Source organism: Schistocerca gregaria, chromosome 2 (genome assembly GCF_023897955.1).
Source record: "Schistocerca gregaria isolate iqSchGreg1 chromosome 2, iqSchGreg1.2, whole genome shotgun sequence".
Lineage (NCBI taxonomy): Eukaryota > Metazoa > Arthropoda > Insecta > Orthoptera > Acrididae > Schistocerca > Schistocerca gregaria.
The window spans coordinates 712,403,372-712,429,156 of NC_064921.1; the positions used below are offsets into that span (position 1 = coordinate 712,403,372).

At 39.1% G+C, this 25,785-nt stretch overlaps 1 protein-coding gene across 1 annotated transcript in view; it reads right to left on the reverse strand.

The window, feature by feature from the left end:
* LOC126334831 (actin-related protein 5-like) overlaps nt 1-25,785 on the reverse strand; it is a 191,340-nt gene that overhangs the window by 25,538 nt on the left and 140,017 nt on the right. The window contains exon 9 of the mRNA XM_049997491.1: nt 23,754-23,934. Within this exon, the coding sequence (XP_049853448.1) occupies nt 23,754-23,934 (181 nt within the window). The remainder of the gene's footprint in view (nt 1-23,753; nt 23,935-25,785) is intronic.

Here is a 25,785-nt window from a genome sequence, read left to right on the forward strand (position 1 = left end):
TGGACTTGTGTCCCCGCAATCTTCTACAAGACTGCCCTCTGAACAAGCTCCATGTGCTGCAAGGTGATGTTGACCTGTGGATGTCTCTGTTGGATAAGTGTCATCCTGAAAACAAACTGCAGTACTGTAGGTCAGTTTCCTTATTTCCTGCCTCAGCTTTTTCTGGATCTATTAATCCTGAGAAGAGGGAGTATTACACTCCTCCATTGCTTCCTCATTCTCTGTCCTTCACTCTGTTTTGGAGGTCTTAAATTCAGGACCTTTTAGTTCCCTCCATTTATGTTTACGAAGCTGTTCTTTTTGTTCTTCGAGTTAATTGGACCAGGTCAAGGTCAAATCCTTATCTGAGGCCCAGATAAGTATTTGACCATGACCTGGTCCAACGTATTAGTAAAAGTTTCCATTTGGTGGACTGGTAAATCACCTCAACTCAATTACGGAAACAGCTTCCATCAGTTCCAACCTATATGCTAGGGTGTTTGAGTTCTCATCAATGTGTTTTTTTTATTTCCCTTGTTCTCCATTTTGATTCCATAAGAATTGGGGATTTATTTGGTCAACACCATGGAACATCACAAGGTGCAAGGCTAATTACTCAGGGAAGTTGTCTTGTATCCCTGAGGCTCCATTAATAACATGTCTTCCCAAGTGCAACGAACTCCTCGGCACAGATCGCATCACACTTAGGGTTGGTGATCTGGGGAAAGACTGTGGGAATAGGTAGGGGAAGCATGGGGAATTGTGGGACACACTTTGTTCAGCTCATCCACTGAGAACTGTCTGGCATAGGAGACCCTGCCAGTGGCTGTGCTTCCAGGCACACTCCTCAGCTTCTTGCGAACATGCAAGCTTCTCCACCTGCATTGATGGTGCCACAGGGAGAGGAGGGGAAGTGGGTGAGGGGGGTGGGTGGTGGATGAATGCTGCCCCCATAGGAGTAGTTCCTTCTATAATGCATTTATGTCCACCTCCCCTACCAAGCACTTTAGAGATGAAGTCTGAAAGTTCACAAAATATCAAAACCCATGTGACAAAAATGGCAGTGTTGGTAAGAATGATGAGCTGATCTCTAGCCAAACTGAAGGCTGTCCTGATGTAAATATGTAAAATACATGGTCCCAAAATAAGCTGAACCGAAACCGGCACTCCACAAACTTCACAGAATTGTGGATCCTCCTGAAAGAGGAGGAAACTGTAGATTAGTTGACACAAATAATCTTCTCAAGGGAGAGCTCAAGAGCAGTTTTACATCCCAAGTGTCCAGCCTCCTTATGATCAGCTGAAGCTGCTTCGTTGTTGTAAGATTGGAGGCGGAGAAGCAGAATGTGAAGTCACCCATAAACAAAGAACTTTTAACTAGATTTCTGACTGCAGAGGAGAAGCCATTGACTGTGATTGTGAATAGTGTGACTGAGTTCACTCCCATGGGTCTTGGGGACTCCACTCTCCTGAACCAAGTGGTCAGACAAGCAATCACCATCATAATAGAAATAGCACTTGTCCTTGAAGAAGGATTGAATAAGAAGTTGTAGACTCCACATAGTCCCCATTCATGAAGTAGGCAAAGGATGTTGTACATTCAAGTGGTGTCATATACTTTTCCAAGGAAAGAAACAACCCTGACTTAATGGCTGTGGCATCGTGAAGACTCCTTTACTGCCATCTCCAGTAGAATAGGTGTCAAAGGCAGAAAGGTAGGGCCAGCAACTGCACTAGGGCACCACAGGTGACCCTGGGATTCAAGGAGCCAGACGAGGCAGCAATTGACAATGCACTGGAGAGTTACACCCTGGTAACTGTTAGGGGTGATACAATCCTTGATGGGTTTCCATAAGAAAATTAATATTGCCTTGTTACAAGTGATGGGGTACTGTCCATCAAGGGTCTCATAATTTTACCCCTGGAGCAAGGGGTACCCAAGTCCCAAAGCACACTACGTGTACTGAAGTCAATCATGAGGAGGAGTGGGTGATGAGTGGTCAAAAGAGCTCTGTCAGTGCATCTGCATCCAATGGATTGTGAGGTGGAACATTTAAAGAACACAAAATGATCTTAACAGGTATGACAACTTCCACTGACTTTAAAATGAGTTTCTTGTAAGAGAATGGAAAATGATCTCTCCTGGTCCATGAGCTGCAATCCTTCCAAAAGTGATTGGTATCCCGTTAAGTTCCACTACAATACAAAAGTTACCCCAGGGAGCCGTCAGTTAGCGATAGTTGTCCTTGCCCTTCTCCCTTGGCTGTGGTGATTTTCCCCAAGAGTTCAGGGCAAACACTGCATGATGCTCAGCTCTAAGGTTCCTTCAAGTGGATAATCAGTATCCTTGACTGTAAAATCCCCACCAGAAAGGGACAGTGCTCACCAATCCAATGATTTTAATGCCACTTTCTTCGATTTCTAAATACATTTTGTGTGACTTTTTTCTTACTTATGAGGATAGTTGGTTGGATATACAGAGGATGGCTTAGTGGGCCTCTGATGCTGTACATTGGAATACTGCCGAGGTTCCCGGTCAACTGTTGGCAGCTTCTGACTGTTTTTGGGGTCAAGTATAGCTTTCATCCCACTTTCACAGGCTTAGATGTAAATCCTGACCACTGGCCAGCTACCACCACCGCAGGGACTAAATCCAAGTCATTCACTTAAGGCTGCCAATAAAACTGACTGGCTAGAAATTTTTTCTTGATGGAGTCCTTGTTTCATGACAATGATGATGGAGGCAATCATCAAAAACTTCAGATTTTAGGCAAATTTGACACAGCAAGTAAACAGAGAACATTTCATACAATAAAACTGGCTGCTCCTCAGAAGTCTAAGTCCAGCTGCATGGATGATCTGGCAACCCTGTAGAATGTGGGAATGTCTGGAGAAAGTGTACTCTCATTCTTGAGCTACTGTAGTGCTGGACGGGCTTGTGGTCTAGAGGTAAACTTCACAAAATGTGGACATGAAGTAACAAGTTTGATTCCACAAACTGGCTTATTTTTTAAAATGAATTTTGTCTTTCTGCTAAAGTTATCAATGTGATGGATTATCAAAGATAACTTGTTTCACTTTATAACTCACCAGTAATAGCAAAAACTTCTGGAAACAATTCCACAAAACAGCTTGTGGCTGTATTGAGATAAGAGCAGTGTACACTTGAGTGTTTCCTTGCCCTACTGCAGCCTCTGACTACCAACAACCTACCACATGCCACCTCACATAAGTGCTGTCTGATAAGGAGACCACTTTGTGCCACTATGAATGTATTTATCAACTGTCATTTTCTTGTTTGAAGATCTAGTATTTATCTTGCAGTTTCATGTTGGATTTTGTATGCTTGAAACTTCGGAACATTGTGTTAGCAATGTAAAATCAGAGTCGCAACTGGAAAAAAGTTTAAGATTTGTGACATATTGTTAACTTTGGGCTTAATAGTGAGGTAAAGACAGTGGTGTCAGTTCAGTGTCTTTGTACTGTGTGTGGGACGAGTGTTTTTGGGCTAAACATGTCAGACAAGGATTTACTTCTTTCAAGAAAGATCATTTTGGCATGAACATTCAAGAAGTCTCGATAACTGACATGTGTGATGAACTATGACCATTAAACTGTCGTGTGACAATATCATTCAACAGGAAAGTTTCAGAAATCAGGTTTATGAATACTGCGTGCTCCAATTCAAAGTAATAAAAACTAAATGGGTGAATAGTATTGCATATTCTCTTGAATGTCATCAGTTATTTCAATGAGCATTTCTATGCAATACTGTTACTGGTAAGGAGTTATGATGCTTTTATGTTAACTTTTCAATAAATTAACTGTTGAGCACTAAGAAAAGACAGAGACTTGAGCGAGGGGCAGTGCCAACACAATATTTTTCATATGATGGCTCAAAAAGGGTATTGTGCTCTATGAATGCCTTCCAAGGAGTGTGTCCATCGCAGATGGTATTAGGTGCCAACGACCAAGACACCTTTCAGTTGCAGTGTGCGAAACATGACCAACAACACTGCATTACGTTTTGCTGTTATGTGAAAACACAATCTGCTGATGTCACAAACAAAAGTATCCAGGAGTTTATTTGTGAAGTTGTCTTTCACACACTTATTCATCTAATCTTATGCCCTCAAATGTTTACCTTTTCCGCTCCTTAATCAACAATTGTCAAGAAAATTCCTTTCAAGATGAAAATGCGGTTCAAGGATGGTTTGATGACACCTTTATCTCAGAATCAGTAAATTTTAACATGTGTGGAAATGATGAACTACCTTAGCATTGTCAGACTGTTTTAAAGAAAGAATATACAGGGTGTCCCATAAGGAACGATCAATACTCAAGGATATGACAGGGATAATCATTCGAAGGAAAAACATCTAGGGATGCAAAAACATCTAGGGATCATGTGCTCTAAAGTGCCTCCCTTAAGAGCTATGGGACTTGTTCAGTAGTAAGATGTTTTCCATTGTAGCAAAGATGAACATGTTCTCAGAGCTCCGAAGGTATAAATTTTAGAATCCAAGTTCACTGGACAGTTTTTTCTTATTTTGGTCCATATTACCAGATACCAAAGTATAGAGAGCAAAGAGCTTGCAGTAGAAGAGATTTGTTTCACGGTATCAAATATTAAGTAGTGCTCACAGCACTTAATGTTAAGCGTTTGAGAGCCCATGATAATTAGACTTTCTTGCTTCGAATTATCATTCCTGCTGACAATTCCTCATGGGACACACTTTATTGTTGATAATTAATTTCTCTCTACTGTTTACTTTTGTGTTCAATTAACTAAGTGAAAATGGCATTAAAGTACACACTGTATGAATACAAATGAAATACAACTTACCATGATAATCTTACAAAGTCTATTTCAGTAGCACACAATGTATTTGTAACAAGAGCACACCTACATCGGTACAAAGTTCTAAGATACTACATGCTTTGGACTTCAAACCATCTATGTTTACATGCTGTCATGTGTCAAACACAAGTAGAATGGAAATCTGATATTTCATAAATAACATTGTATATTCACAGATACCAAAAATTACACAGGCAGAAGCAGGGAGAGGTATTAACAATTGTGCAGTCTCATACGTTTTTCATCCTCACACTATGGTATACTGGAAGTAGTGAGATGACTTTTGTAGGAGAAAATTTCTTGAGGTTTCCTTACTGATTTTCGATCTGGCTGCTTGTAGCTTTGCCACAGAAAGGATAAAAATCTACCCTAAAGCAAGACTGGAACTGCAAGCAGAGCAGCCTTCACTTTACATGCGACCATGTTACCTTAGAGCTGCTGAATTCATCTCTCCCTTAATGTCCTAGGGATTGCTAGGACTGATAAATCACAATGTAAAAGACAGGATTAGTTCCAATTTCCAGTGAAATGACTTTCCTGGACTCAAAACAATAAACTGATAATCTTAAGTGAAAATCACTCTGATTATTCTATCAATATATCACGAAAAATGAAGTAAATTTGGCAGGATAATTCAGTGTTAACAGGAAGTAACTCGTCAGTCACAGAGTTGCCAAACATATTCTGCATTGTTGCCAAGATTCAGTTATACTACTAGTTGGAAGAATACCAACCAATGAGTTCCTTGAGCAGGCTAGGAAGTGACTACACCTAATGTTCCAAAGATGCAGCTATCAAGGTGAGGCAGACACAGCACACAACAATGAGTGTTACTCACTTCTCTGTAAATAGGTTTATGGACTACAGCATTGTTACTAATGATACTCAGATGCACAGCCTGCAAAAGAAACCCCATAAATCAATAAATGTCACAATTATTTCTGTTTTCTGGATGAAGCATGCCCAAGATGAAAAGCTCATTCACCAGACAGGACTCTCATTTTTGTGAGCATTCCTCAAGGTTTTACTGTAAAGGTTATGAGCAGGCCATATGTCTTTTGGTCATTATAGGCTTTGAAAATATTTTTCTTTAAAATGCTGTAATTCATACTATCCCCAATATATAGGATCCCAAATGAATAAATAACAACACAGCACTGATTTCAAAACATGAACAACAACAGAGAAACTTAGTAAGTTACAAATAACAAAGTTCCATATCAGGAAATTTTACTACGCACAGAAACCGTATGCTATAAACTGAAAAAAGCAAGTTCAAAGAAGAGTAGAGAAAGTCAAACTAGCAAATATGAAGGAGAAGCAGTTGTCTCCAGAAGCTGGAACAGGGAACATAGAACACTGACAGTACTATGAAGAATAAGTCATCCTTAAACAAAACTGTCACTCAGACTATGTATTTCGAAAACATCACCAAGTCATAATGATTACAATATTATCACTTCTGATGCTTAGCGAATAAAAGTGAAAAGCATCTACATTGAAGAGATTTGCAACTTGCAGTAGCCTGACGACAGAGAGAACCAAGCTGAGTATGGTGCTACTTGTCTATGCAGCACTTCACAGTCAGCACATGGTGTTAATAATTTAGACTCTGATAGTTTCATGTGAATGATGCCTCTAGGCTACACAATATTCACATGATAATTATTGATGTGTAGTAGGTGCTCCCCTCTCATGAACTGGTGGGAGCAGGATCGTCTCCACGAGTGATGACCCTCCCAGTACGAGCACTACTACTTCCTCACTTGCATATCAGGAGGGGAACATGTCCCAAAACCCTTATCCATTGAAATTTCTATTAATTCCTACACATCCCACCACCTCTTGGCAACCCACATTGGGCCAGCATGAGAAGAGATGGTGCAAACCTTCCACAAATGAGAATGTTGAAGTTTACAATAAGCACATCCCAGGCAAGCAAAGCTTGCATAAGCACTCCTAATTCTACTGAACAAATGCCTTGAGAATGGGAAGACCCCAGTCATGGGAAAATGCAACAGCCATTCTCCTCCTCAAAAAAGTTGACACAAACATCAAGAATTCAGGTGTAATTCCTTTTTTTTTTTTTTTTTTTCATTTCACATGCTGCTACCAAAAATCATTACAAATCAATCGAATGAGAAATTTGATTTTACTAGCCAGTCAAACAGGTAGGATTCACAAAAGGATCAGTACCATTAACCATGCCCAAGCAGTACATAAACTGACAAGAGAAATATATAGGGTATAACATCCAAAATCACATGACCTTCATAGACACCAGAGGGAGCTCGATGTGACTGAAACCTGGGCAGTATTGAGCACAATAAATGGAGCCCACATTGACTATAAATACACCAAATTCACTTCGTTTACAAGAATGCCACTCTACATGTGAAAATACCGGAAGACTGGATAACTGGAAAGGTTCCCGTGAGAAGTGGCATCACCCATGGAGACACGATCTCACCTAAATTATTTATCTTCACTATGTGGGATGTGTTAAAAGTGTCTGTCATGTGGACATAAAGGTTATTGTATCAACACGGAAAAATGTCTCGACCATCTTTGCCTTGCAGATGATGATATCTCCTTTGGCAGTGACGCAAGCCAACTGTCAAAAATAACCCAAGAACTCAAAAAAGCTTCGTAAGTTGTAGATGTCAAAATTAATCTTCAAAATAGCAAAGTCATGAGCCCTATCAACATTATGGCCTCCATAGAAAACCACACTCTGGAAGTAATAAATGAATAAATTTAACTGGGGCATAAAATACAACTTGGAAAACATAATCATACAGCCAAGGTCCAGCAAATTGGCCCCGCCTGCATGGCACTCGGGGAACTTAAATACAGTCTCTATAAACCAAGTATCCTTCACAAATTTAAAAAGTAAAGATTATGACTCATGCAACCTGCCAGTCACAACTTATGGGCTCGAAACTATGACTTCCGACTAGTAGTACAGGTTGACTTTGGGTCCGTCAAAGGGCAATAGAGAAAGCAATGTTTCAAGCGAATCTGAGAGACAAGATCAAGAAGTAACAGACAACGATAAGAACAGTGATCTATGACAGTGCTGAGCAGATAGCGAGACTGAAGTGGCGTTGGGCAGAACAACGTGACCAGGAACAGATTTAAATGGACCACAATGCTGATACAGTGACGTCGAAGGGAGTCAAGTAGAAGTGTCAGACGTCCTCTGACGAGATGGAGAGACTACATCCACTGACATGCAGGAAAAACCTGGTTCCATACTGGCCAGAAAAGATCAACAGTAGTGGGCATCCAGTGACTGGAGAAAGAAGCAAAAGAATGCCACGGCACAGGTGGGCAGATGGTTCTAGAATTTGCAGAGACTATCTATAAGCTGCAGATTCATGCTGCCAAACTACCAAATGCAGTTCATGATACCAAAGTACTTTATTTTAACACTGCTGCTGTTAGCTGGATTATAGCACAGACTTATTTCCTGTCTGTGAAAGAATTACTCAACAGAGTGTGAACAGCATCAACAGTCCTCCACCCCACTGTGGGACGTCATATTCCGTACATTTCTCTATCAGTGTACATACTGCTTTAATATGGTCAGTAGTACTTTATCCTTTTCTGAAGCCCCCTTACTCAACTTGCTTGTGAAAGTCAAATTTCTTTCTCGATGGTTTGTAGTGATTTTTGTTAACAGATTGTAAAATATGAATAAAAGACGAATACACCTGAAATTCTTGATAATAGTGTTGTCATCTTTTTTTAAGAGGAACAACTTCTGCATTTTTCCATGAGTCTTGAATCTCATTCCTAGATATGTTTACTTAATAGAATTAGGAGTGCTTCCCTGTCTTTCCTCCAATTCTCGGCATCTTGCACGTAATCTGATCTTCGGATGCCTTATGGTACTTGAGTTGTTTCAGAGCTGTTCCCTTCTTTTTCCCCCCTTTATAAGTTCCTGTTATTCCAGTGCCAAATTCATAACAAATATTCATGATTTGTCATGCAAGCTTTGGCTTGGCAGTGATTGACTGTAGAGTTTCCAGTGAAAATCCTCACCAGTTTTTATAATTTTGTCTCTTTCACTAACAACTGATTGACTGGAAAGATGGATTCTCATGATCACATTGAGTACGATGGTCTCTTCGGTCAGTCTTGTGTTTTGCATTCAGTAATTTATTACGATCAACTTCTTTATGTTTTTGTTGAAGTCTCTGTATTTGGATCGCCTGTCAGTATTTCAGCTTTCTTCTACACACTATTCTGTTTTGAGGTTGAATTTTAGATTCTTCTGCTTTGGAGTGTACTGACTTACTTTACTGATGTTCGAATACTGCTGATAATTTCATCTGAGTGGTTGTGAAGCCCCATTCTCAACTTTCCTGGTGGTTATTAAGAAAATTCATCATCTCTTGTCCTCTTGGTTTCCTGTAGAAAGTCCAAAGTTTGCAATGAAGGGATGGTCTCCTGTGGACTTCATTTCTATGTTTGTATTAATATTACAGAAAATGTAGTAGCTTCTGAATTTTCTACAGTTGCCACATCTTCATAGAACTGTTACAGTTCTTCATTGGTTAGAGTGCAACTAGTTGTGTAGGAACAACTGTTTTTTAGTCTAATATTAGCATTCAACTTATGGGTCATGTCAGATCACTCTGTCTAAAATGGACATGGTCTTGGTGACAAAATGTTTCCTCCTGCTGTGAATCAGCAGAGGTATGCCATCAATACGTAAATTTATTTGAAGTTGTTCTTTAGTAGGTGCTGCCCAGACTTATGGACAGTAGTCTCCTCACCTCTGTGCCTTTGCCCACACAACTCCAACACTTCTCCTGCAACCCATGGGACAGACTGACATCTCAGTGCAAGATTCCGAGCCTCCAGCTCTACCTGCCTGTAGTGTGATTGTTTTAAAGTTCAACATTCACGTTTCAGATTTGAATGCATAAGGGTTTTAGAGCAGGTTTTCCTCATGAGAAGCAGGTGGGGAAGGATCACCACTCCTGGAGATGATCCTGACCCCAACGGTTTGTGAGAGGAAATCATCTACTATCATAGCCATCACATTAAACTTCAATAATTATCATGTGAATATTGTAGAAGCCCAGAAGCATTGTTTGTATGAAACTATCAGGGAATAGATTAATAACACTCTGCCCCAACTGTAGAGCATAGACAAGTAGCACCATGTTTAGATTTGTGTCTCTTTCTTACACCTACTGCAAGGGAGCTCTTCAATATAGACACTTTTTGCTTTTGTTGACTAAGCATCAGAAGTGGTAATATTGTAATGGTTATGAGTAAGTGATTTTTGTTGTGTTTTTCGTATCTATAGAGTGAGTGAGAGTTTTGCTTAAGGATGACTTATCATCACCCCCCCCCCCATCTTCTTCTTCTTCTTCTTCTTCCTTCTTCTTCTTCTTCTTGAATTTCTCCACTCCTTTTTGAGCCCACTTTTTTGGTCTTGGCATATGGTTTCTAGGCACAGTAAACTTTCTTGATCTGGAACTTCATGTTATTCATAGCTTATGAACTCTCTGTGGATGTTCACATTTTGCAATGAATGCTGTGTTGTTAACGAATTCTTTGGGTTTTCTGTGCCAATAACAACATTCTTTCAAAGTCAATAAAGATCAAAAGGCATGTGTTTACAGTATAACCACAGGAACATTCCAAAAATTTGAATCCCATCTGGTGAATGAGTTTTTCAGTTTTTCCTGTGCTTACAACTTAGAAACACATGTAGCAGCGACAGTTATTGATTTATAGTGTTTATTTTAAAGTCTGTGCATCTGAGTTCATTAGTAAGACTGCTCTAGTCCCTAAACCTAGTTACAGAAATGTAAGACTCATCGACATATTCTTTGGGTACTGCTGCCCTCAATGGACATGTTTTTGAGAACTGAGGTATAGACACTTCCTAGCCCAATAAATGAACTCATTGGCTGGTATTCTTCCTGTTAGTAGTATAACTGAATCTTGGCAAAAATGTAGAAAATGTCTGGCAACGCTGTGACAGACGAGTTATTTCCTGGTTAGGACCGAATTAATGTGCAGCGATATTCACCCACTTAGTTTTTGTTACTATGAATTAGAGCACGCAGTATTCCTAAACTTAACTTCTGAACTTTGCCTATTGAAAGGAAATGTCGCATGATTGGTAAATGGCCCCAGTCCATCACATCTTCAGTTTTTGATAGTTTTTGAATGTTGGAAACCATTCATGCCAGAATGCTCTTTTTTCAAACAATAAAATCTGTTTCTGTTATGTTTTGCCTGAAAACACTTTCCCCACAAAGAAAACAAAGGATCTGAGCTGCCACTGCTGGCTTCACCTATCTATTAAACCCAAAGCACATTATGTATCACTAACAATATTCTTCTCAGGTCTGCAGCTGGATCATGGTTGCCATCTTCAGCTGAGTATGTTGTTGCACAAAACTGCCATAACTGAATGCAGATTTTGAGCAGGGTCTCCTTTTTATGCCACGGAAGGCCAACTGCACTTTTGCAATAAATCATCTCAACTGTCCTCTAGCGCAAGTGAACATATAGCATACCAATGGTGGAAGCTGGCGAAATTAATAAATTGCTATCAAAAGCTATTCTGACGGCCAAATAAAAGATCAGTGTTTTTTAATGTCTGATAAAACTGCATTCCAAATCATACTTAAAAGGTAACCCTTATCTCTATTTATAAGACTGTCAGATTTCAATGTATTTGTATCTCTTCATACAACCTTTACGTCCCTTGGTAAGACAGTGCTCAGCCACTGCAGGTTTCTCAAGCTGAAACAAACATTAGTGGCACTAGTGCTCAACACATCTGTCCTGAACTGAACAAATTATTTGACCAATAAAAGTTTCCACACAATGGCAGGGGATTTTGTATACAGCAGGCACCCACAACCTCAAGTCATCCTTCACAAAGCCAAGGAGCACTCTAATGTTGGGTGGAAGATGAAAAACATTTTTGATTTATATATTTTTAAAATTCTTCCTATTTTTAAAGATATGCTCCCAGCAAAAGGTAAGAAAGCCATCAAATTACATATATCTTCTAATGATTCCGTATAGGTCCTACCTAGAAAGCATGATGGGTTTGTCTATCTGTATAGCCATTCTGCTTGAACACAACTTTAAGATGACCCAGCTCTTGTGTCCAGCTTTCTGCGTTTGAAATGGCATAAGCTCTTCTTGACAAAGTCCACAGGATCCCCATGCATAGGAACAAAGAACAACAGCATAATGCATGCAGATAATGGTCATGTGTGTGAGCTTTCGATAAACACTGTGGATCAGTGTCCCATCATCATTTCCATAAATCAAGATATCTAGAAATGGAAGCTTTCCATCCCTCTCAATCTCTGTCATGAACTTGATGCTGGGATGAAAGCAACTGAAATGATCTACAAATCAGTTACGTCTCTCTCTCTCTCTCTCTCTCTCTCTCTCTCTCTCTCTCTCTCTCTCTCTCTCACCCCATGTGGCCATACCATGAACGTATCTTCGACATATCTCAAAAGACAAGCAAGTTTTAAATAGAGGCAATGGTTACCCTTTAAGTAAGATTTACAATGCTGTTTTATCAGACACTGATTGATTCAGCCATCAGAACAGGTTTTGACAGCAATTTATCAATGTCGCCAGCTTCAATCACTGGTGCTCGGTATGTTCACTTGCACTAGAGGGCAGTTTGATTTGATTTGATTTGATTTCTTTATTAATCCATGTAACAATTTACATTGTGTGGATTTCGTCAGCAAAATCATATACAATACAATATACCTACAAATTATGCACATAAAATTAATATTTACACAAATTTTTAAAGTATGTTACATTAGTTTTATATCCTTATGGAATTTTCTTATAGTACTGTAAAATTTTGGATTTCATATTTTAATTATTTCCTCATGTATTACAATGCAGGCTACTTTAATTTCACTACATGTTTTAATTCAGATAGTCCGTTACTGCATAATAACTTTTATTTAATAAAAAATTTTTTAGTTTTGTTTTGAACTGTCCAATTGTGTCAATATCTTTTATATTTTGGGGTAATTTATTATACAATTTAACAGCATTGTACAACAAGCTCTGCTGCGTTTTAACTTTATTTTTTCTCTCTAGATGCAGATTGTATTGGTTTCTGGTTCCATAGCTGTGTACTAAAGAATTTTTAACATAGCAGTCAATATTTTTCTTTACATACATAATACTTTGAAAAATGTATTCACAGGGGACAGTTAGGATTTCCAGCTTTTGGAAATGTTCAAGGCAGTGAGCCCTACTGCCATTCTTGGTTATTATACGAATTGCTCTTTTCTGTAATTTGAAAACTATTTGAATATTTTTACTGTTGACTCCCCAAAATATTATTCCATAGGTAATAACAGAGTGGATATAAGAAAAATATACAGATCTGACACATGTAGTATCACACACTGCAGTCAGAATTCTGAGAGCATAGCATGCTGTAGCGATTCTGTTACTAAGTATTTTAATATGTTCCTCCCACTTTAACTGATTATCAACATGCATACCAAGAAATTTTCTGTAGTCTACACATTCTATAGTTTCATCGTTTAAAGTTGTTATAGTGTGGTTTTTTGCAGACATAGAAGTTTACAGCATTTGTTTTTTTTTTTTTTTTTTTTTAATTTAGTGTTAGTTTATTATTGGATGCCCACTCACGTACACTGTTTAGTGTTTGTTCGGCTTCTTCTTTCAGTGCATCTGGTGATTTGTGATTGATTAGTACATTTGAGTCATCTGCAAACAATATTGTTTGTCCATGCTTGATGCTCTGTGGGAAGTCATTTATGTAAATGAGGAATAGTATTGGGCCAAGGACACTACCCTGTGGGATACCTATATTTACATAATTTGGGTCTGAAGTATACTTTACAATATAGTTTGAGCGACTTGAAATATGTGAGATTTCAGTTATCTGTCTTCTATTTTTTAGATATGACTGGAACCACTTTTTCACAAGTCCCCTTATTCCCAGTTCATCTAACTTATTTAACAATATGTTGTGGTCTACTGTATCAAACGCTTTAGTTAGATCAAGAAATATACCTGTTGTGTAGTTCCCTTTATCTAACGCTTCTAGAATGTGATTTGTGAGGTGTGCTGTTGCTGATTCTGTGCTTTTCCCTGATCGAAATCCAAACTGGTCAACAGACAGTAAGTTGTATTTATTTAAATAATTCATTAGCCTATCTTTCATATAGTTTCTAATATTTTTGCAAAGCATGAGAGTAGAGAAATTGGCCTATAATTTTCAATTTTTCCTGCATCACCTTTTTTGAAGAGAGGTAGTAATTTAGCATATTTTAAATAGTCTGGAAAGTAGCCCTGCTTGAAAGATTGATTTATAATATCAACTAAAGGTGGAAGTAGGCTCTTGATACAGTCCTTAATTATAAAAATGGGGACTTCATCCAGACCAGCTGAGTTTTTGTTTTTCAGTTTGCTGACTGCTTTGTAGACTTCTTCCTGTGTTGTAGGGAATAACACCATCGAGTGTGATACACCATTATTTGGCTTTTTGACCTGAGGGGCTGTTAAAAAATTTTCCTGTAATTTTTTTCCTATGCTACTAAAATAATCATTTATATAGTTTGCCAAATATATTGTGTCTTTTATTACAGTCCCTTCCTCTTTGATTTTCAGGTTTGACAGATTCACTTTCCTGGTACCAGTTTCCTGCTTTACAATTTTCCATACTGCCTTATTTTTGTTTTCAGCAGAGAGCACCAGTTTGGAGTTATGAGCTCTCTTTGCTGCAAGCAATATTTTCCTATATGTTTTCCTGTATCTTTTATAAAAGAGTGAGAAAGCAAGATTAGTTTGGCTGTGTTTAATGGAGCTCAGGTACTTTAGTGTTTCAGACGATTTTTTGATGCCTTTTGTGACCCACTTGTTTTTTCCTGCTGTTGATAATGGACATAATACTTTGGGAAATGTTCCTTCAAAATTTAATTTAAACAATGTCATGAAATTTTTGAATTTTTCATTTGCATCTACCTCTGAGTATACTGAGTCCCATGTTAGTCCTGCTATCTGTTTGGCAAACTCATATCTATTTTGTTTAGAAAAAATTCGTCTGTAAATATGCCTTTTCTTTGTTTCTTCTGGAGCCACTTTTATAGTAATGATTTGACCTGAGTGATCAGATAATCCTAGCTCTGCTACCACCACCTCACAGTTTTCTTTGCCTAAATCTGTTAATACCTGATCAACAGCTGTCTTTGAGTATTTTGTTATTCTTGTTGCACTATTAACCATTGGAACTAGATTGAAACTTTGAGCAAGACTTAGTAATGAGTCCCATGTAGCATCAGGATTCAGTTTATCTACATTTAGGTCTCCACATATGAGAATGTGGTTCTTTGGAGTGGATATCTTGTCAAGAACATGATTAAGTTTAGAGAGAAAGATGTTGAAGTCTCCACTAGGAGATCTGTATATACATAAGATAATCAAATTCCTACACCTGTATTTGTCTCTGATTTCAACTGCTGCCAGTTCAAAATGTTGCTCTTCACTGATTACACATAAGTCGCTTCTGGTCTTATACTGATAATTTTGTTTTACATAAATACAACACCCTCCACACTTCATAGAAGTCCTACAGTATGCACACGCTAAATTATAAGACTGCAAAACTAATTGATTAATTTCAGCCTCATTGCACCAATGCTCAGTGAGACAAACAAATGAGGACTCTGTAGACTCCAGCTCCACTTCTAGCTGTTGGGTCTTGTTTGCTAGGGAACATATATTTTGGTGAACAACTGTTAAGTAATTTTTGCTAACACTATTTGCATTCCCACTTTTTTTCGTTTTAATGTCGTTCTGTGTTGGTTCAACTGCTTCTTTATTACGATTACACTTGTGTTTTTTGTTTGCATATGGTATTCTTGGATAGTCACCCCCTGCAGACTGTATTAGTTTCCCTTATTTTTTATAATTTTACATAAGTCCAGGAGCATTTTGCTGAAAGTAATTGCACCTAGTCTGTTTAGGTGCAAGCCATCCCTACCAAGACATTTGTCGTCGAGAAATTTATTTGGGTCAACAAATACAACGCCAAGTTCGTCGCACTGTTCCCTGATGCCAGTGTTTATTTTGTTTATATACGCGTTACTCACCGATCTTCTTTGTAGAATTCCGTTGATAACAATTCTGGAGTTTGTATACAAATCTTTGGCAGACCGAATTACATTACGAATATCATTTATGATTTCTTCTTGTCTGCTGCTTCTAATAGAGTTGGTCCCTACGTGAATTATCACGCCTTTAAAGTTTGTGTTGGAATCGTCGTTGTTTTGGTTGGATTTTTCAGTGTTCCTAATGTTATTGAAATGTTTCACAATCTGATGTGGTCGGATTCCAGGGCAAACATCGACTTTACAGTTCGGAACCACCACATTTTTTAATATTGAGTCGCCAATCACAAAGAAATCACTTTTGACGATCTGTTTTGCTGGATTGCTTCCACATTTATCTTTTTTCTTATACGTCACAGTTTTCCAGTTATATTTACTTTTAGATTTACCGCACGATTCGTTTTCCGCCACTGTTTTCACTGGGATTTGCACATACGAACTTACACAGGTTTGTTTACTTCTCAGTAACGGAGTTTGCACGCGTGAGTTTACGGAATTTCCACATGTTTCGCTTTCTGCCACTGTTTTTGCCGGAATGTGCGCATGGTTTTGTTTTTTGCTCGGCAGCGAAATTTGCGCACACGAGTCCTCCCATTTCCTGTGCACATGCTGTTGGCCCTATCATGTCATATAAAGCAGCTGCCACTTGCAGTGTGAATTCAGTTCTGAGTTCATCCAACAGTATCCTCACCTGAAGACAGCAGCCAGACAGACAGCAAAAATATCACATCAAGATGACTTCATGATCTGATTCCGGACTCAAGAGAATGTTATAAGTGATTAGACTCGGTAAGCCTACATAGTCACAATATTTCGTGAGTATTACACTTTTTTCCACTTGTGACTTTATTTTATGATGTTTGCACAATGTTCATTAGTTTCAAGCATGGAGATTCCGATAAATAACTGCACGACAAGTACTAGAAATTCAAACAAGAAAATAACAATATTGATAAATATACTCATAGCACCACGATATGGTCACCTGCTCAGATAGCACTTGACATGAGGAGGTAAGTAGCACGAGGTCGGTTACCATTAGCCGGTGGTCATGGTAAGATGAGGAAACTCACAACACAGCCATAAGCTGCTTTGTGGAACTGTTTCCAGAACTTCTTGCTATTACTGATTTGCTAGAAAGTGAAGCAAATTGAAAAGGATGCATAATTTGTTGTGGGATATTGTGAAATATTCCTGCATCAGTGCCTATAGTTTCATGAAGTTTCAATAAGTGGCAGTGCTATATGTAGCCTTCAAAATGATGACTCTAAGGGAGTTGCATTCAAAGCAGAGAGCTGTCACTGCATTTCCTTTGGTGGAAAACTAGAGCATCACATATATTTATAGTAGGTTTCAGAATGTCTATGGAGACCTGACAGTGAACAAAAGCATCGCAAGTCGTTTTGGTGAGGCATCTGTCATTACTGCAACAAGGTTGTGCAAACCTGTCCAATTTCCTGTGTGCTGGCTGCCCACACACAGTTGTGACACCTGCAATGTTGGAAGGTCAGACCACACTCATGTGAGGTGATCGATGGATCACAATCAAACATACCGCTGCTCAACTGGACGTCTCTGATTGTAATGGTGACACACTCATCCACCAGCTGGGGTTCTCAAAGGTGCTTGCCTGCTGAGTTCCTTGCTGCCTACCAGAAGACCATAAAGAGCAACAAAGGACCATCTGTGCAGAAATGCTTATGTGGTGACAATTTTCTTTTCTCTCTCTCTCAAACATTGTCACAGGTGATGAAACGTGTTCACCACTTCTAAATGGAATCGAAAAGGCAATCCGTGGAGTGGTAAAACATCACTTCCCTCTGAAGAAAAAGTTCAAAGCCACACACTAAACCGGTAAAGTCATGGTACGGTCTCCTGTGTTTCTGATTGTTGTCCATCATCAAGGTGCAACAATTGACTCTGAAGTGTATTGTGCTACATTCAGAAAACAGAGGAGTCGACTTCAACATGTTTTTGCCACAGAAATGCAAATGAACTTCTCCTCCTTCATGACAATGCAAGGCATCACAAAAGTTGTGCACCTGAGAGCAGCTCACAAAACTTCACTGAATGTTCTTTGTTGTCCACCCTACAGTCTGGATTTTGCATGTTCTGACTTCCATCTGTTTGCCCCAATGAAGAATGCACTCTGTGAGAAGCAGTACATGGATGATGGGGAGGTTACTGATGCAGCAAGACGTTGGCTCCAACTAGTAGTATGGTACCATGCCAGCAAACAGGCCCTCCTGGTAAGGTGGCATAAGGCCATCACATTGAATGGAAATTATGTTGACAAATAGGGTTTTGTAGCCAAGAGAGTGGGGAATAATATGGTGCACTAGAATTCTGAATAACACAAACCTGCTTTCAATAAAAATGTGTTGCGTTACTAATTGAACACCCGTTGTATCTTTGAGGTTCCATCAGTTTACCAGGAGGGTTCCATCAACTGATAACTTCAGCAGACAGCCAACATTTGTTTTAAAAAATAAGGATTTGTTTGGACTCAAACTCATAACTCTCAGTCTACATTTCATGACATTTATCACTAGACCATGAGCTCATACAGCATTGTAATAATGGGAATAGAAAACACCACTTCCCCACAGACTTCCACATTCTTCAATGTTTTCAAATTGTGCATATGGCTGGACTTGGAATTCTGAGGGGCAGCTGGTACTTTTGATTGCCTTGAGTGAATGACATGGACTTAAGTCTCTGTGGTGGTTGGCCAGCAGGCAAGTTTTATGTCTAAGATTGTACATTGACAAATACTTTAATCTGTGTTCTGAGTTTGTGTGGAGGTATCACAGTTGGTGACAGGCTTCATAAGGGCCAATGCAAGAGAAGTAGCAAACATTAGAGCTTGCACAGCTATGTAAGGACTTTTAGCTTCAGCACAGGGTATGCATCTCTTAACTTTCAGCTCCCAAATTTTCCTTTCATCAAATAAATCCTGCAGTTCCTGCTCCATAATGGCTGTTTCCTGGAGCAGCATATACATTTTGGAGGAAGTGTGTCACCCAATTTGTGAGCTAAGGCCCCACAAATTCCACACACAACCTTCCTGTTACATGCTACAGTGGTATGCCCAAATCTTTGACATTTGAATCGTATGGCTGGGAGAAAACAGTTGAACCTTAATAAGGATATAGCTTGCAAGAATATGTTCACGTAATTTCAGGGTGTTGAAAGTTAGAATAAATGTTTAAGTTTTTTCCAATGTTTCAGGGTGTTGAAAGTTAGAATAAATGTTTAAGTTTTTTCCAATGTTTCATTGACTCTCCACATATAGCTCTGCACTTCCATAACATCCATTTTTTCATGCTTCACATAACTTTGGGGGGAAGGAGACGAGACAGCGAGGTCATTGGTCTTATCAGATTAGGGAAGGATGGGGAAGGAAGTCGGCCGTGCCCTTTCAAAGGAACCATCCCGGCATTTGCCTGGACCGATTTAGGTAAATCACGGAAAACTTAAATCAGGATGGCCAGACGCGGGATTGAGCTGTCATCCTCCCGAATGCGAGTCCAGTGTCTAACCACTGCGCCACCTCGCTCGATTTCACATAACTCCATGGAGTCCATCTCCATTATATCAGAGCAGATAACCCTGCCTTTACAGAAGTTACAGGTGTTGTGCAACTCAGCCACAACAAGGTGGTCACCTCAGACCTTGCATCCCAGAAGCTTAAGTACTTGGTATGATGTGGCAGTATTAACTATAAGTGTTCCACTACAAAGTTGTTTAATGCTTTTTAAGGACCCAGTAATATCCTCCGACAGTACATCAATCTCTTCAGGAGTAGATATGAACTAAAGCCACTCCAGTGGCTCATTAATTTTTCTGTCCTCATATAATTCTTGCAATTTGTATATGGGCTCCCAATGGATTTATCAAGGTGTGATGAACTGAACTTCTATCTTAGAATTTCCCGAAGTTAAATTTTGGGATTCTGCTAAATGGCTGTAGCATGCGAAGGAAATACAGTATGACAGGTGTTGTTTTTTTTCTAAAAGGCTTTTACTCTGCCATTCCGATCAAGGTGATGAGATTTTGCATGCCTTTACTTGCACAATACCCACACTACCCTACCTCTACTCTGTTCTCAACTTCTTTTCACAGTCTAACTTCTAAAATCCTGAATAAAAGCTTTCCCGGTGTGTGTGTGTGTGTGTGTGTGTGGGGGGGGGGGGGGGGTGGAAGGAAGTGAATGACTTGCACATACAAAAAAATTATGCCACTGCAGAGGCTGTAAGAGTAAAAAAAAAAAAAAAAAAAAAGTAAAGAATAGACAATGGAATATCCAGGATAGAATGTAACAATATGAGTGAAGGAAAAGTTGCTAGTCACCATATAATGGAGGTGCTGAGTCGCGAAAGGCACAATAAAAAGATTCACACAATCATAGCTTTCGGCTATTGAAGCCTTTGTCAACAGTGGACACACATACACACACGCGCACACACACACTCACGCAAGTGCAACTTGCACACACGTCTGCAGTCTCGGAGAGCTGAAACCACACTGCGAGCAGCAGCACCAGTGCATGATGGGAGCGGCGACTGAGTGGGGGTAAGGAGGCGGCTTGGGGCGGGGAGGGGATGGATAGTATGGTGGGAGTGGCGGACAGTGAAGTTTTGCAGTTTAGACGGAGGGCAAGAGAGAAGGTGCAGAGGGGGGAGTGGGTAAGTAGCAGAAAGGAGAGAAACAAAAATAAAAAGAAATTAAAAGACTGAGTGTGGTGGTGAAATGACGGCTGTGTAGTGCGGGAATGGGAATAGGGAGGGGGCCGGGTGGGTGAGGACAGTGATTAACAACGGTTGAGGCCAGGAGGGTTATGGGAACGTAGGATGTATTGCAGGGTGGTCCACTTGTTTCTTGGCCACAGTTTGTCAGTGGCCGTTCATGCGAACAGACAGCTTGTTGGTTGTCATGCCTACATAGAATGCAGCGCAGTGATTGCAGCTTAGCTTGTAGACCACATGACTGGTTTCACAGGTAGCCCTGCCTTTGATGTGATAGGTGATGTTAGTGACCGGACTGGAGTAGGTGGTGGTAGGAGGATGTATGGGACAGGTCTTGCATCTAGGTCTATTACAGGGGTATGAGCCATGAGGTAACGGACTGCGAGCCGGAACAAAATGTATGTGAATAACGATGAAGAGGAAGATAATGACTAAACATGACTAAACAATACTAAGAACTAACAAGAAAAGTCATGTAACGAGGCAGGCAGCTCCACGCAGCCTTGGATCTATATTTCCAATTTCCAAACCGGGGCAAAAACTTGGTAGTGCCCCCTCACTCAAGCGTGTGTGTGTGTGTGTGTGTGTGTGTGTGTGTGTGTGTGTGTGTTTTTATGTTTCAAAAATATGTTCTTTCTGAACAAGTTTATATATAAAACATAAGTTTGTTTAACTGTAGGACATGCTATTTGGTCTCAAGTGTGCCAAAATGCAGTAACATGCCTCTTCACTCAGCATTCTTCCATCTCATAGCACTGTATTTTGCTCTGTGGAATTTGAAAGTGTATATTTTGTAATGGAAGCCATCACAAATATACTGAAAACAGTGAAGATTAAAATTTTCTATGGTGCCTCTCCTGCTTCCAGTCGGCTGTTTTGACATCCTACCTCCCTTTAAAAAAACCTCACAATTCATACGGGGTGGGATTATTTGTGACCAAAAGGCTAAGAACTCTTCAGAAAATTTGCACTGTTTATTGCCTGCGTGACCTAAAATTAAATACAGAGAACATAAAACCAGTAAAGGCAAGAGACAAGCAAGACAGTACACATTTCTTCGTGTCCTTAGGTCCCCGCATTTTTTCTCTAATCTTATTACAGCTTTACACCCTCACACTTTCTTTTCTGGCAAAGAAAAGCATCGATTACCTCTTCAAAGTTCATCAAACTTTTTGCTACATGAAAAATCAAAATGTTGTCATGTAATAAGGAAAAAGCTCTAAGTAAGTATATTACCAAAGACTAATATGGTTCCAATTTGATTTCACCTATTTCGTCACTATCTGCTAGATAAAATAAAATAGGCATTTCTAATATTGCAGCAGTTGTAACAACGCCAAATAAGCAAGACTGTTTTGGTACAAATGGTCATTTTTATTTACCTCATTTACATAAATAACACAACAGAATATAATTGATGAAGTACCAATATCAAATGCCTATTATGCATAGTACAAGCAAAATGTTGTATGTTAAGAAAACAGTTTCACATTTTGTTCATCCACTCCAGTTCATCAGATCAAAAAGTGCAGCAGTATGCAATATTTATATAAATTTGGAATCACCATATTCTTCCACATAATCTGTATGACATCCCCGTTTCTTGTCCTTCCTCATTCTAACAAACAATCTTTGTCATTACTAATTCTGTAACTAATCCTGCCACTGTCAAAACTTATTCTCCAGTTAACTTCATTAACACTGCCAGATTATTCTCCAGTTAGGCATTATTACGTGTTCGCACAATGCATTTTCTGTACTATTCTGAAAACAGAACTTAAGCAGCTGCTAACCAGGGACTGCATAACTGGCCCTTGGTAGAGTAGCGAGTTGGCAAAAATTTTCTGTCAAAATTTCATTTTCTTGGATGCACCAATAAGATATATGTAATCTTTCTTACTTTTTATTCCTGTTAGTCATTTATTTTCACTCTGGATTTCACTAACAATTATAGCAGCACTGATTAGTCGCATATTGAATCAGCCACATAAACAAACAGCGATTGGTATTCACCAGTTCATTTGGCTCAGCTCATATAGCCCCATTCCCTTTTGTCTATGGGAAAGTTTTTTTATATCTTGATGTGATGGGGATTCCACTGGCAGAGACATCAAGTACCTTATGCACGCATTATAAAATCAACTTAGAATGTGCTCAAAAATGTTCAAAAACCATCACGGACACGTTTCAAAATATTATTCATAATCAATAGACCAACGTGCATTGGATGCTAGGCAATTTGTGAAACAAGGTTTTCTTTCTTCAAGAATATGAATCTGGTGCCCCCTGAAATTGCCACCCAGGACACGTACCCCAGTCTGCCCTCCCCTAGAGCCAGACCTGGCTCCATGTGGTGGTCACTTGAGAGGTTAAAGTACTCCATCAAAGATAAGAGTGACTATGGCACACTAAATGTTAGACTTGATAATCTTCAGAACAATAAAAAACAAACAAAAACACTCAGTCCCTCAATGTGTGGGTGGAGGAGGGGAGGGGGAGGAGGGAGCAAGCTAAGCTCAGTACAATTATGCTCTGGTACTGCATGCATTGTGTGTGTCATAGCAAGAAGCAGTAACAAAGTAGAAGTAAAATAAGGAAGTAATAACAGTTTCATAAGAGTGCCCTAATGATGCACTAGTTTTCAATACTGTACCACATTGATCTACAAAAGCACCATTCAATGACATTGTGAATTGTTTGTCTTGCTACACACTGTACTTCAAGAAACTTAATTTGACAAGTTATAGTTAGCTTCCTTAATGGACGTGGAATGTTTCAATGTATTCCAAATTAAATAAACAACTGCACAACAGGACATTCACTACTTTCTGTAAAGGTCCATACAATGTCACATATAGCAGTCTTAAATATACAGCACTATCCGTAAACAGACACATTACACTAGTCCTACAACTGTTACCAACGTGTACAAATTTTGAACTAGGGAACCAACTGACTAGCAAATATCTGATAAATACTTCAAGCAACAATATTCACCTTATTTATTGCCTTGTACACATCCCAGTCTTCATCCCGCATGCCAAATGTGTCCTCACGTTTATCCTTCCGAGCCAGTTGGCTAATGAGTCTCATGCGCTCCTGTGCTGCAGCAGTTCGTCGGCGAGCCAAATCTTGTCTTCTTTGTCGTCGAGCAGCCCGTTTCTCTAGCATCTCCTTCCTGCAGCATACATAAAGATATGAAAAACTCTGTTGTCTCCATAAAAAGTGACAGAAATGGTGGGCAGAGATATTAACATACAAATAAAATCCTGCGTTCATCAATCCCAAAGTGAAACAGAGTGAGGCTGAAGTAATTAAAATGACCGTGTTTCAAATATTAATATCAGTACCTACAAACCCCATATATTTTCTCCTACTGTGACAGTTCATTGACTTGCTTGGACTTGAGCATCTTTGAAACAAGCTCCTCACTCTTTTTAATATGCTTTTTGACTGTGAGCTATTTTTGACAAGAAGTTCTGCGAGGGTGTCAGCAGTATAAACACTCACAAGGAACAATTACATCTCTTCTAATTATTCTTCAGCTGCAATAAATATTATCTCAAAATGGCAGTTGTTATCCTACAAATATGTGGACCGTACTCAAGTGAGCACTGTGGGAAACAACCTTTTAAGAAGCCTTTTCTTGTATATCTGTATGAACTCTATCTATATGAAACCTAGAGAGGGATGCATGAAAATTATTTCTACTTCTTGTATCTACATCTGCATGATTATTCTGCAATTCACAATTAAGTGCCTGACAGAGGGTTCTTCAAACCACCCTCAAGCTATTTCTCCATCATTCCACTCTCAAACAGTGTAGGAGAAAAAATAAACACAAATCTTTCCAAGTGAGCTCTGATTTCTCTAATTTTACGATGGTGATCATTTTTCCCTATATGGGTGGGTGCCAATAAAATATTATCATGCTCTGAGATAAAGTTGGTGATTGAAATTTCATGAAAAGGTCCTGCTGCAGTGAAAAATGCATTTTAATGACTGCCATCCCAATTCATGTATTGCACCTGTGGCACTCTCTCCCTTGTTTGGCAATAACACAAAACTAGGTGTCCTTCCTTGAACATTTTCAGTATCCTCTGTCAATTTATCTGATATGGATCCCACACCACACAGCAATATTCCAGAAGAGGATGGACAAGTTTAGTGTAAGTAGTGTCTAGAGCAGACCTGTTACATTTTCTAAGTGTTCTGCCAATAAATCATAATCTTTGGTTTGCTTTCCCCACAACAGTATCTATGTGATTGTTCCTTTAGATTTGTGAGATTTATCATGTAACCTCAATTTAGCGGATTTCTTTTAACACTCATGTGGATCACTTCACAGCTTTTGTTATTTAGTCAATTGGCTTTTTTTTTCCAACAATACAGATACTTTGTCTAAATCTTTTCTGAATTTGTTTTGATCAGCTGATGACTTTAATCTAAGAGCTCAGATTGTCTCTTCTATCATTTATGTAGATCACGAACAACAGAGGGCCTACAATACCTCCTTGGGGAATGCCAGATATTATTTCTGTTCTATTCAATGACTTTATGTCAGTTATTATGAACTGTGACTTTTCTGACAGAAAATCAGGAATCCAGTCACGCAAGTGACGCAAGTGAGACAATACTCCCCAGGCATGCAATTTAATTAGAAGTTGCTTGTGAGGAACGGTGTCAAAAGCCTTCTGGAAATCTAATAATATGAAATCAATCTGACGTCCCCTGTTGATAGTACTCATTCTTCGAGAGTAGAAAGAACTAGTTATGTTTCTAAACAATGATATTTCCTGAATCTGTGTTGGCCATTTGTCAGTAACTCATGTTTGAGCACAGTGTATGTTTCAAAATCCTACTGCAAATTGATGTCAATGATACGGGTCTATAACTCAGCAATTTCCTTTCTCGAGTATTGGTGTCACTGGTTCAACTTTCCAAACTTTGGGTACAGATCTTTCTCGAGTGAGCAGCTGCATATGATTGCTAAGTATGCAGCTATTGTATAGTCATACTCTGAAATGAA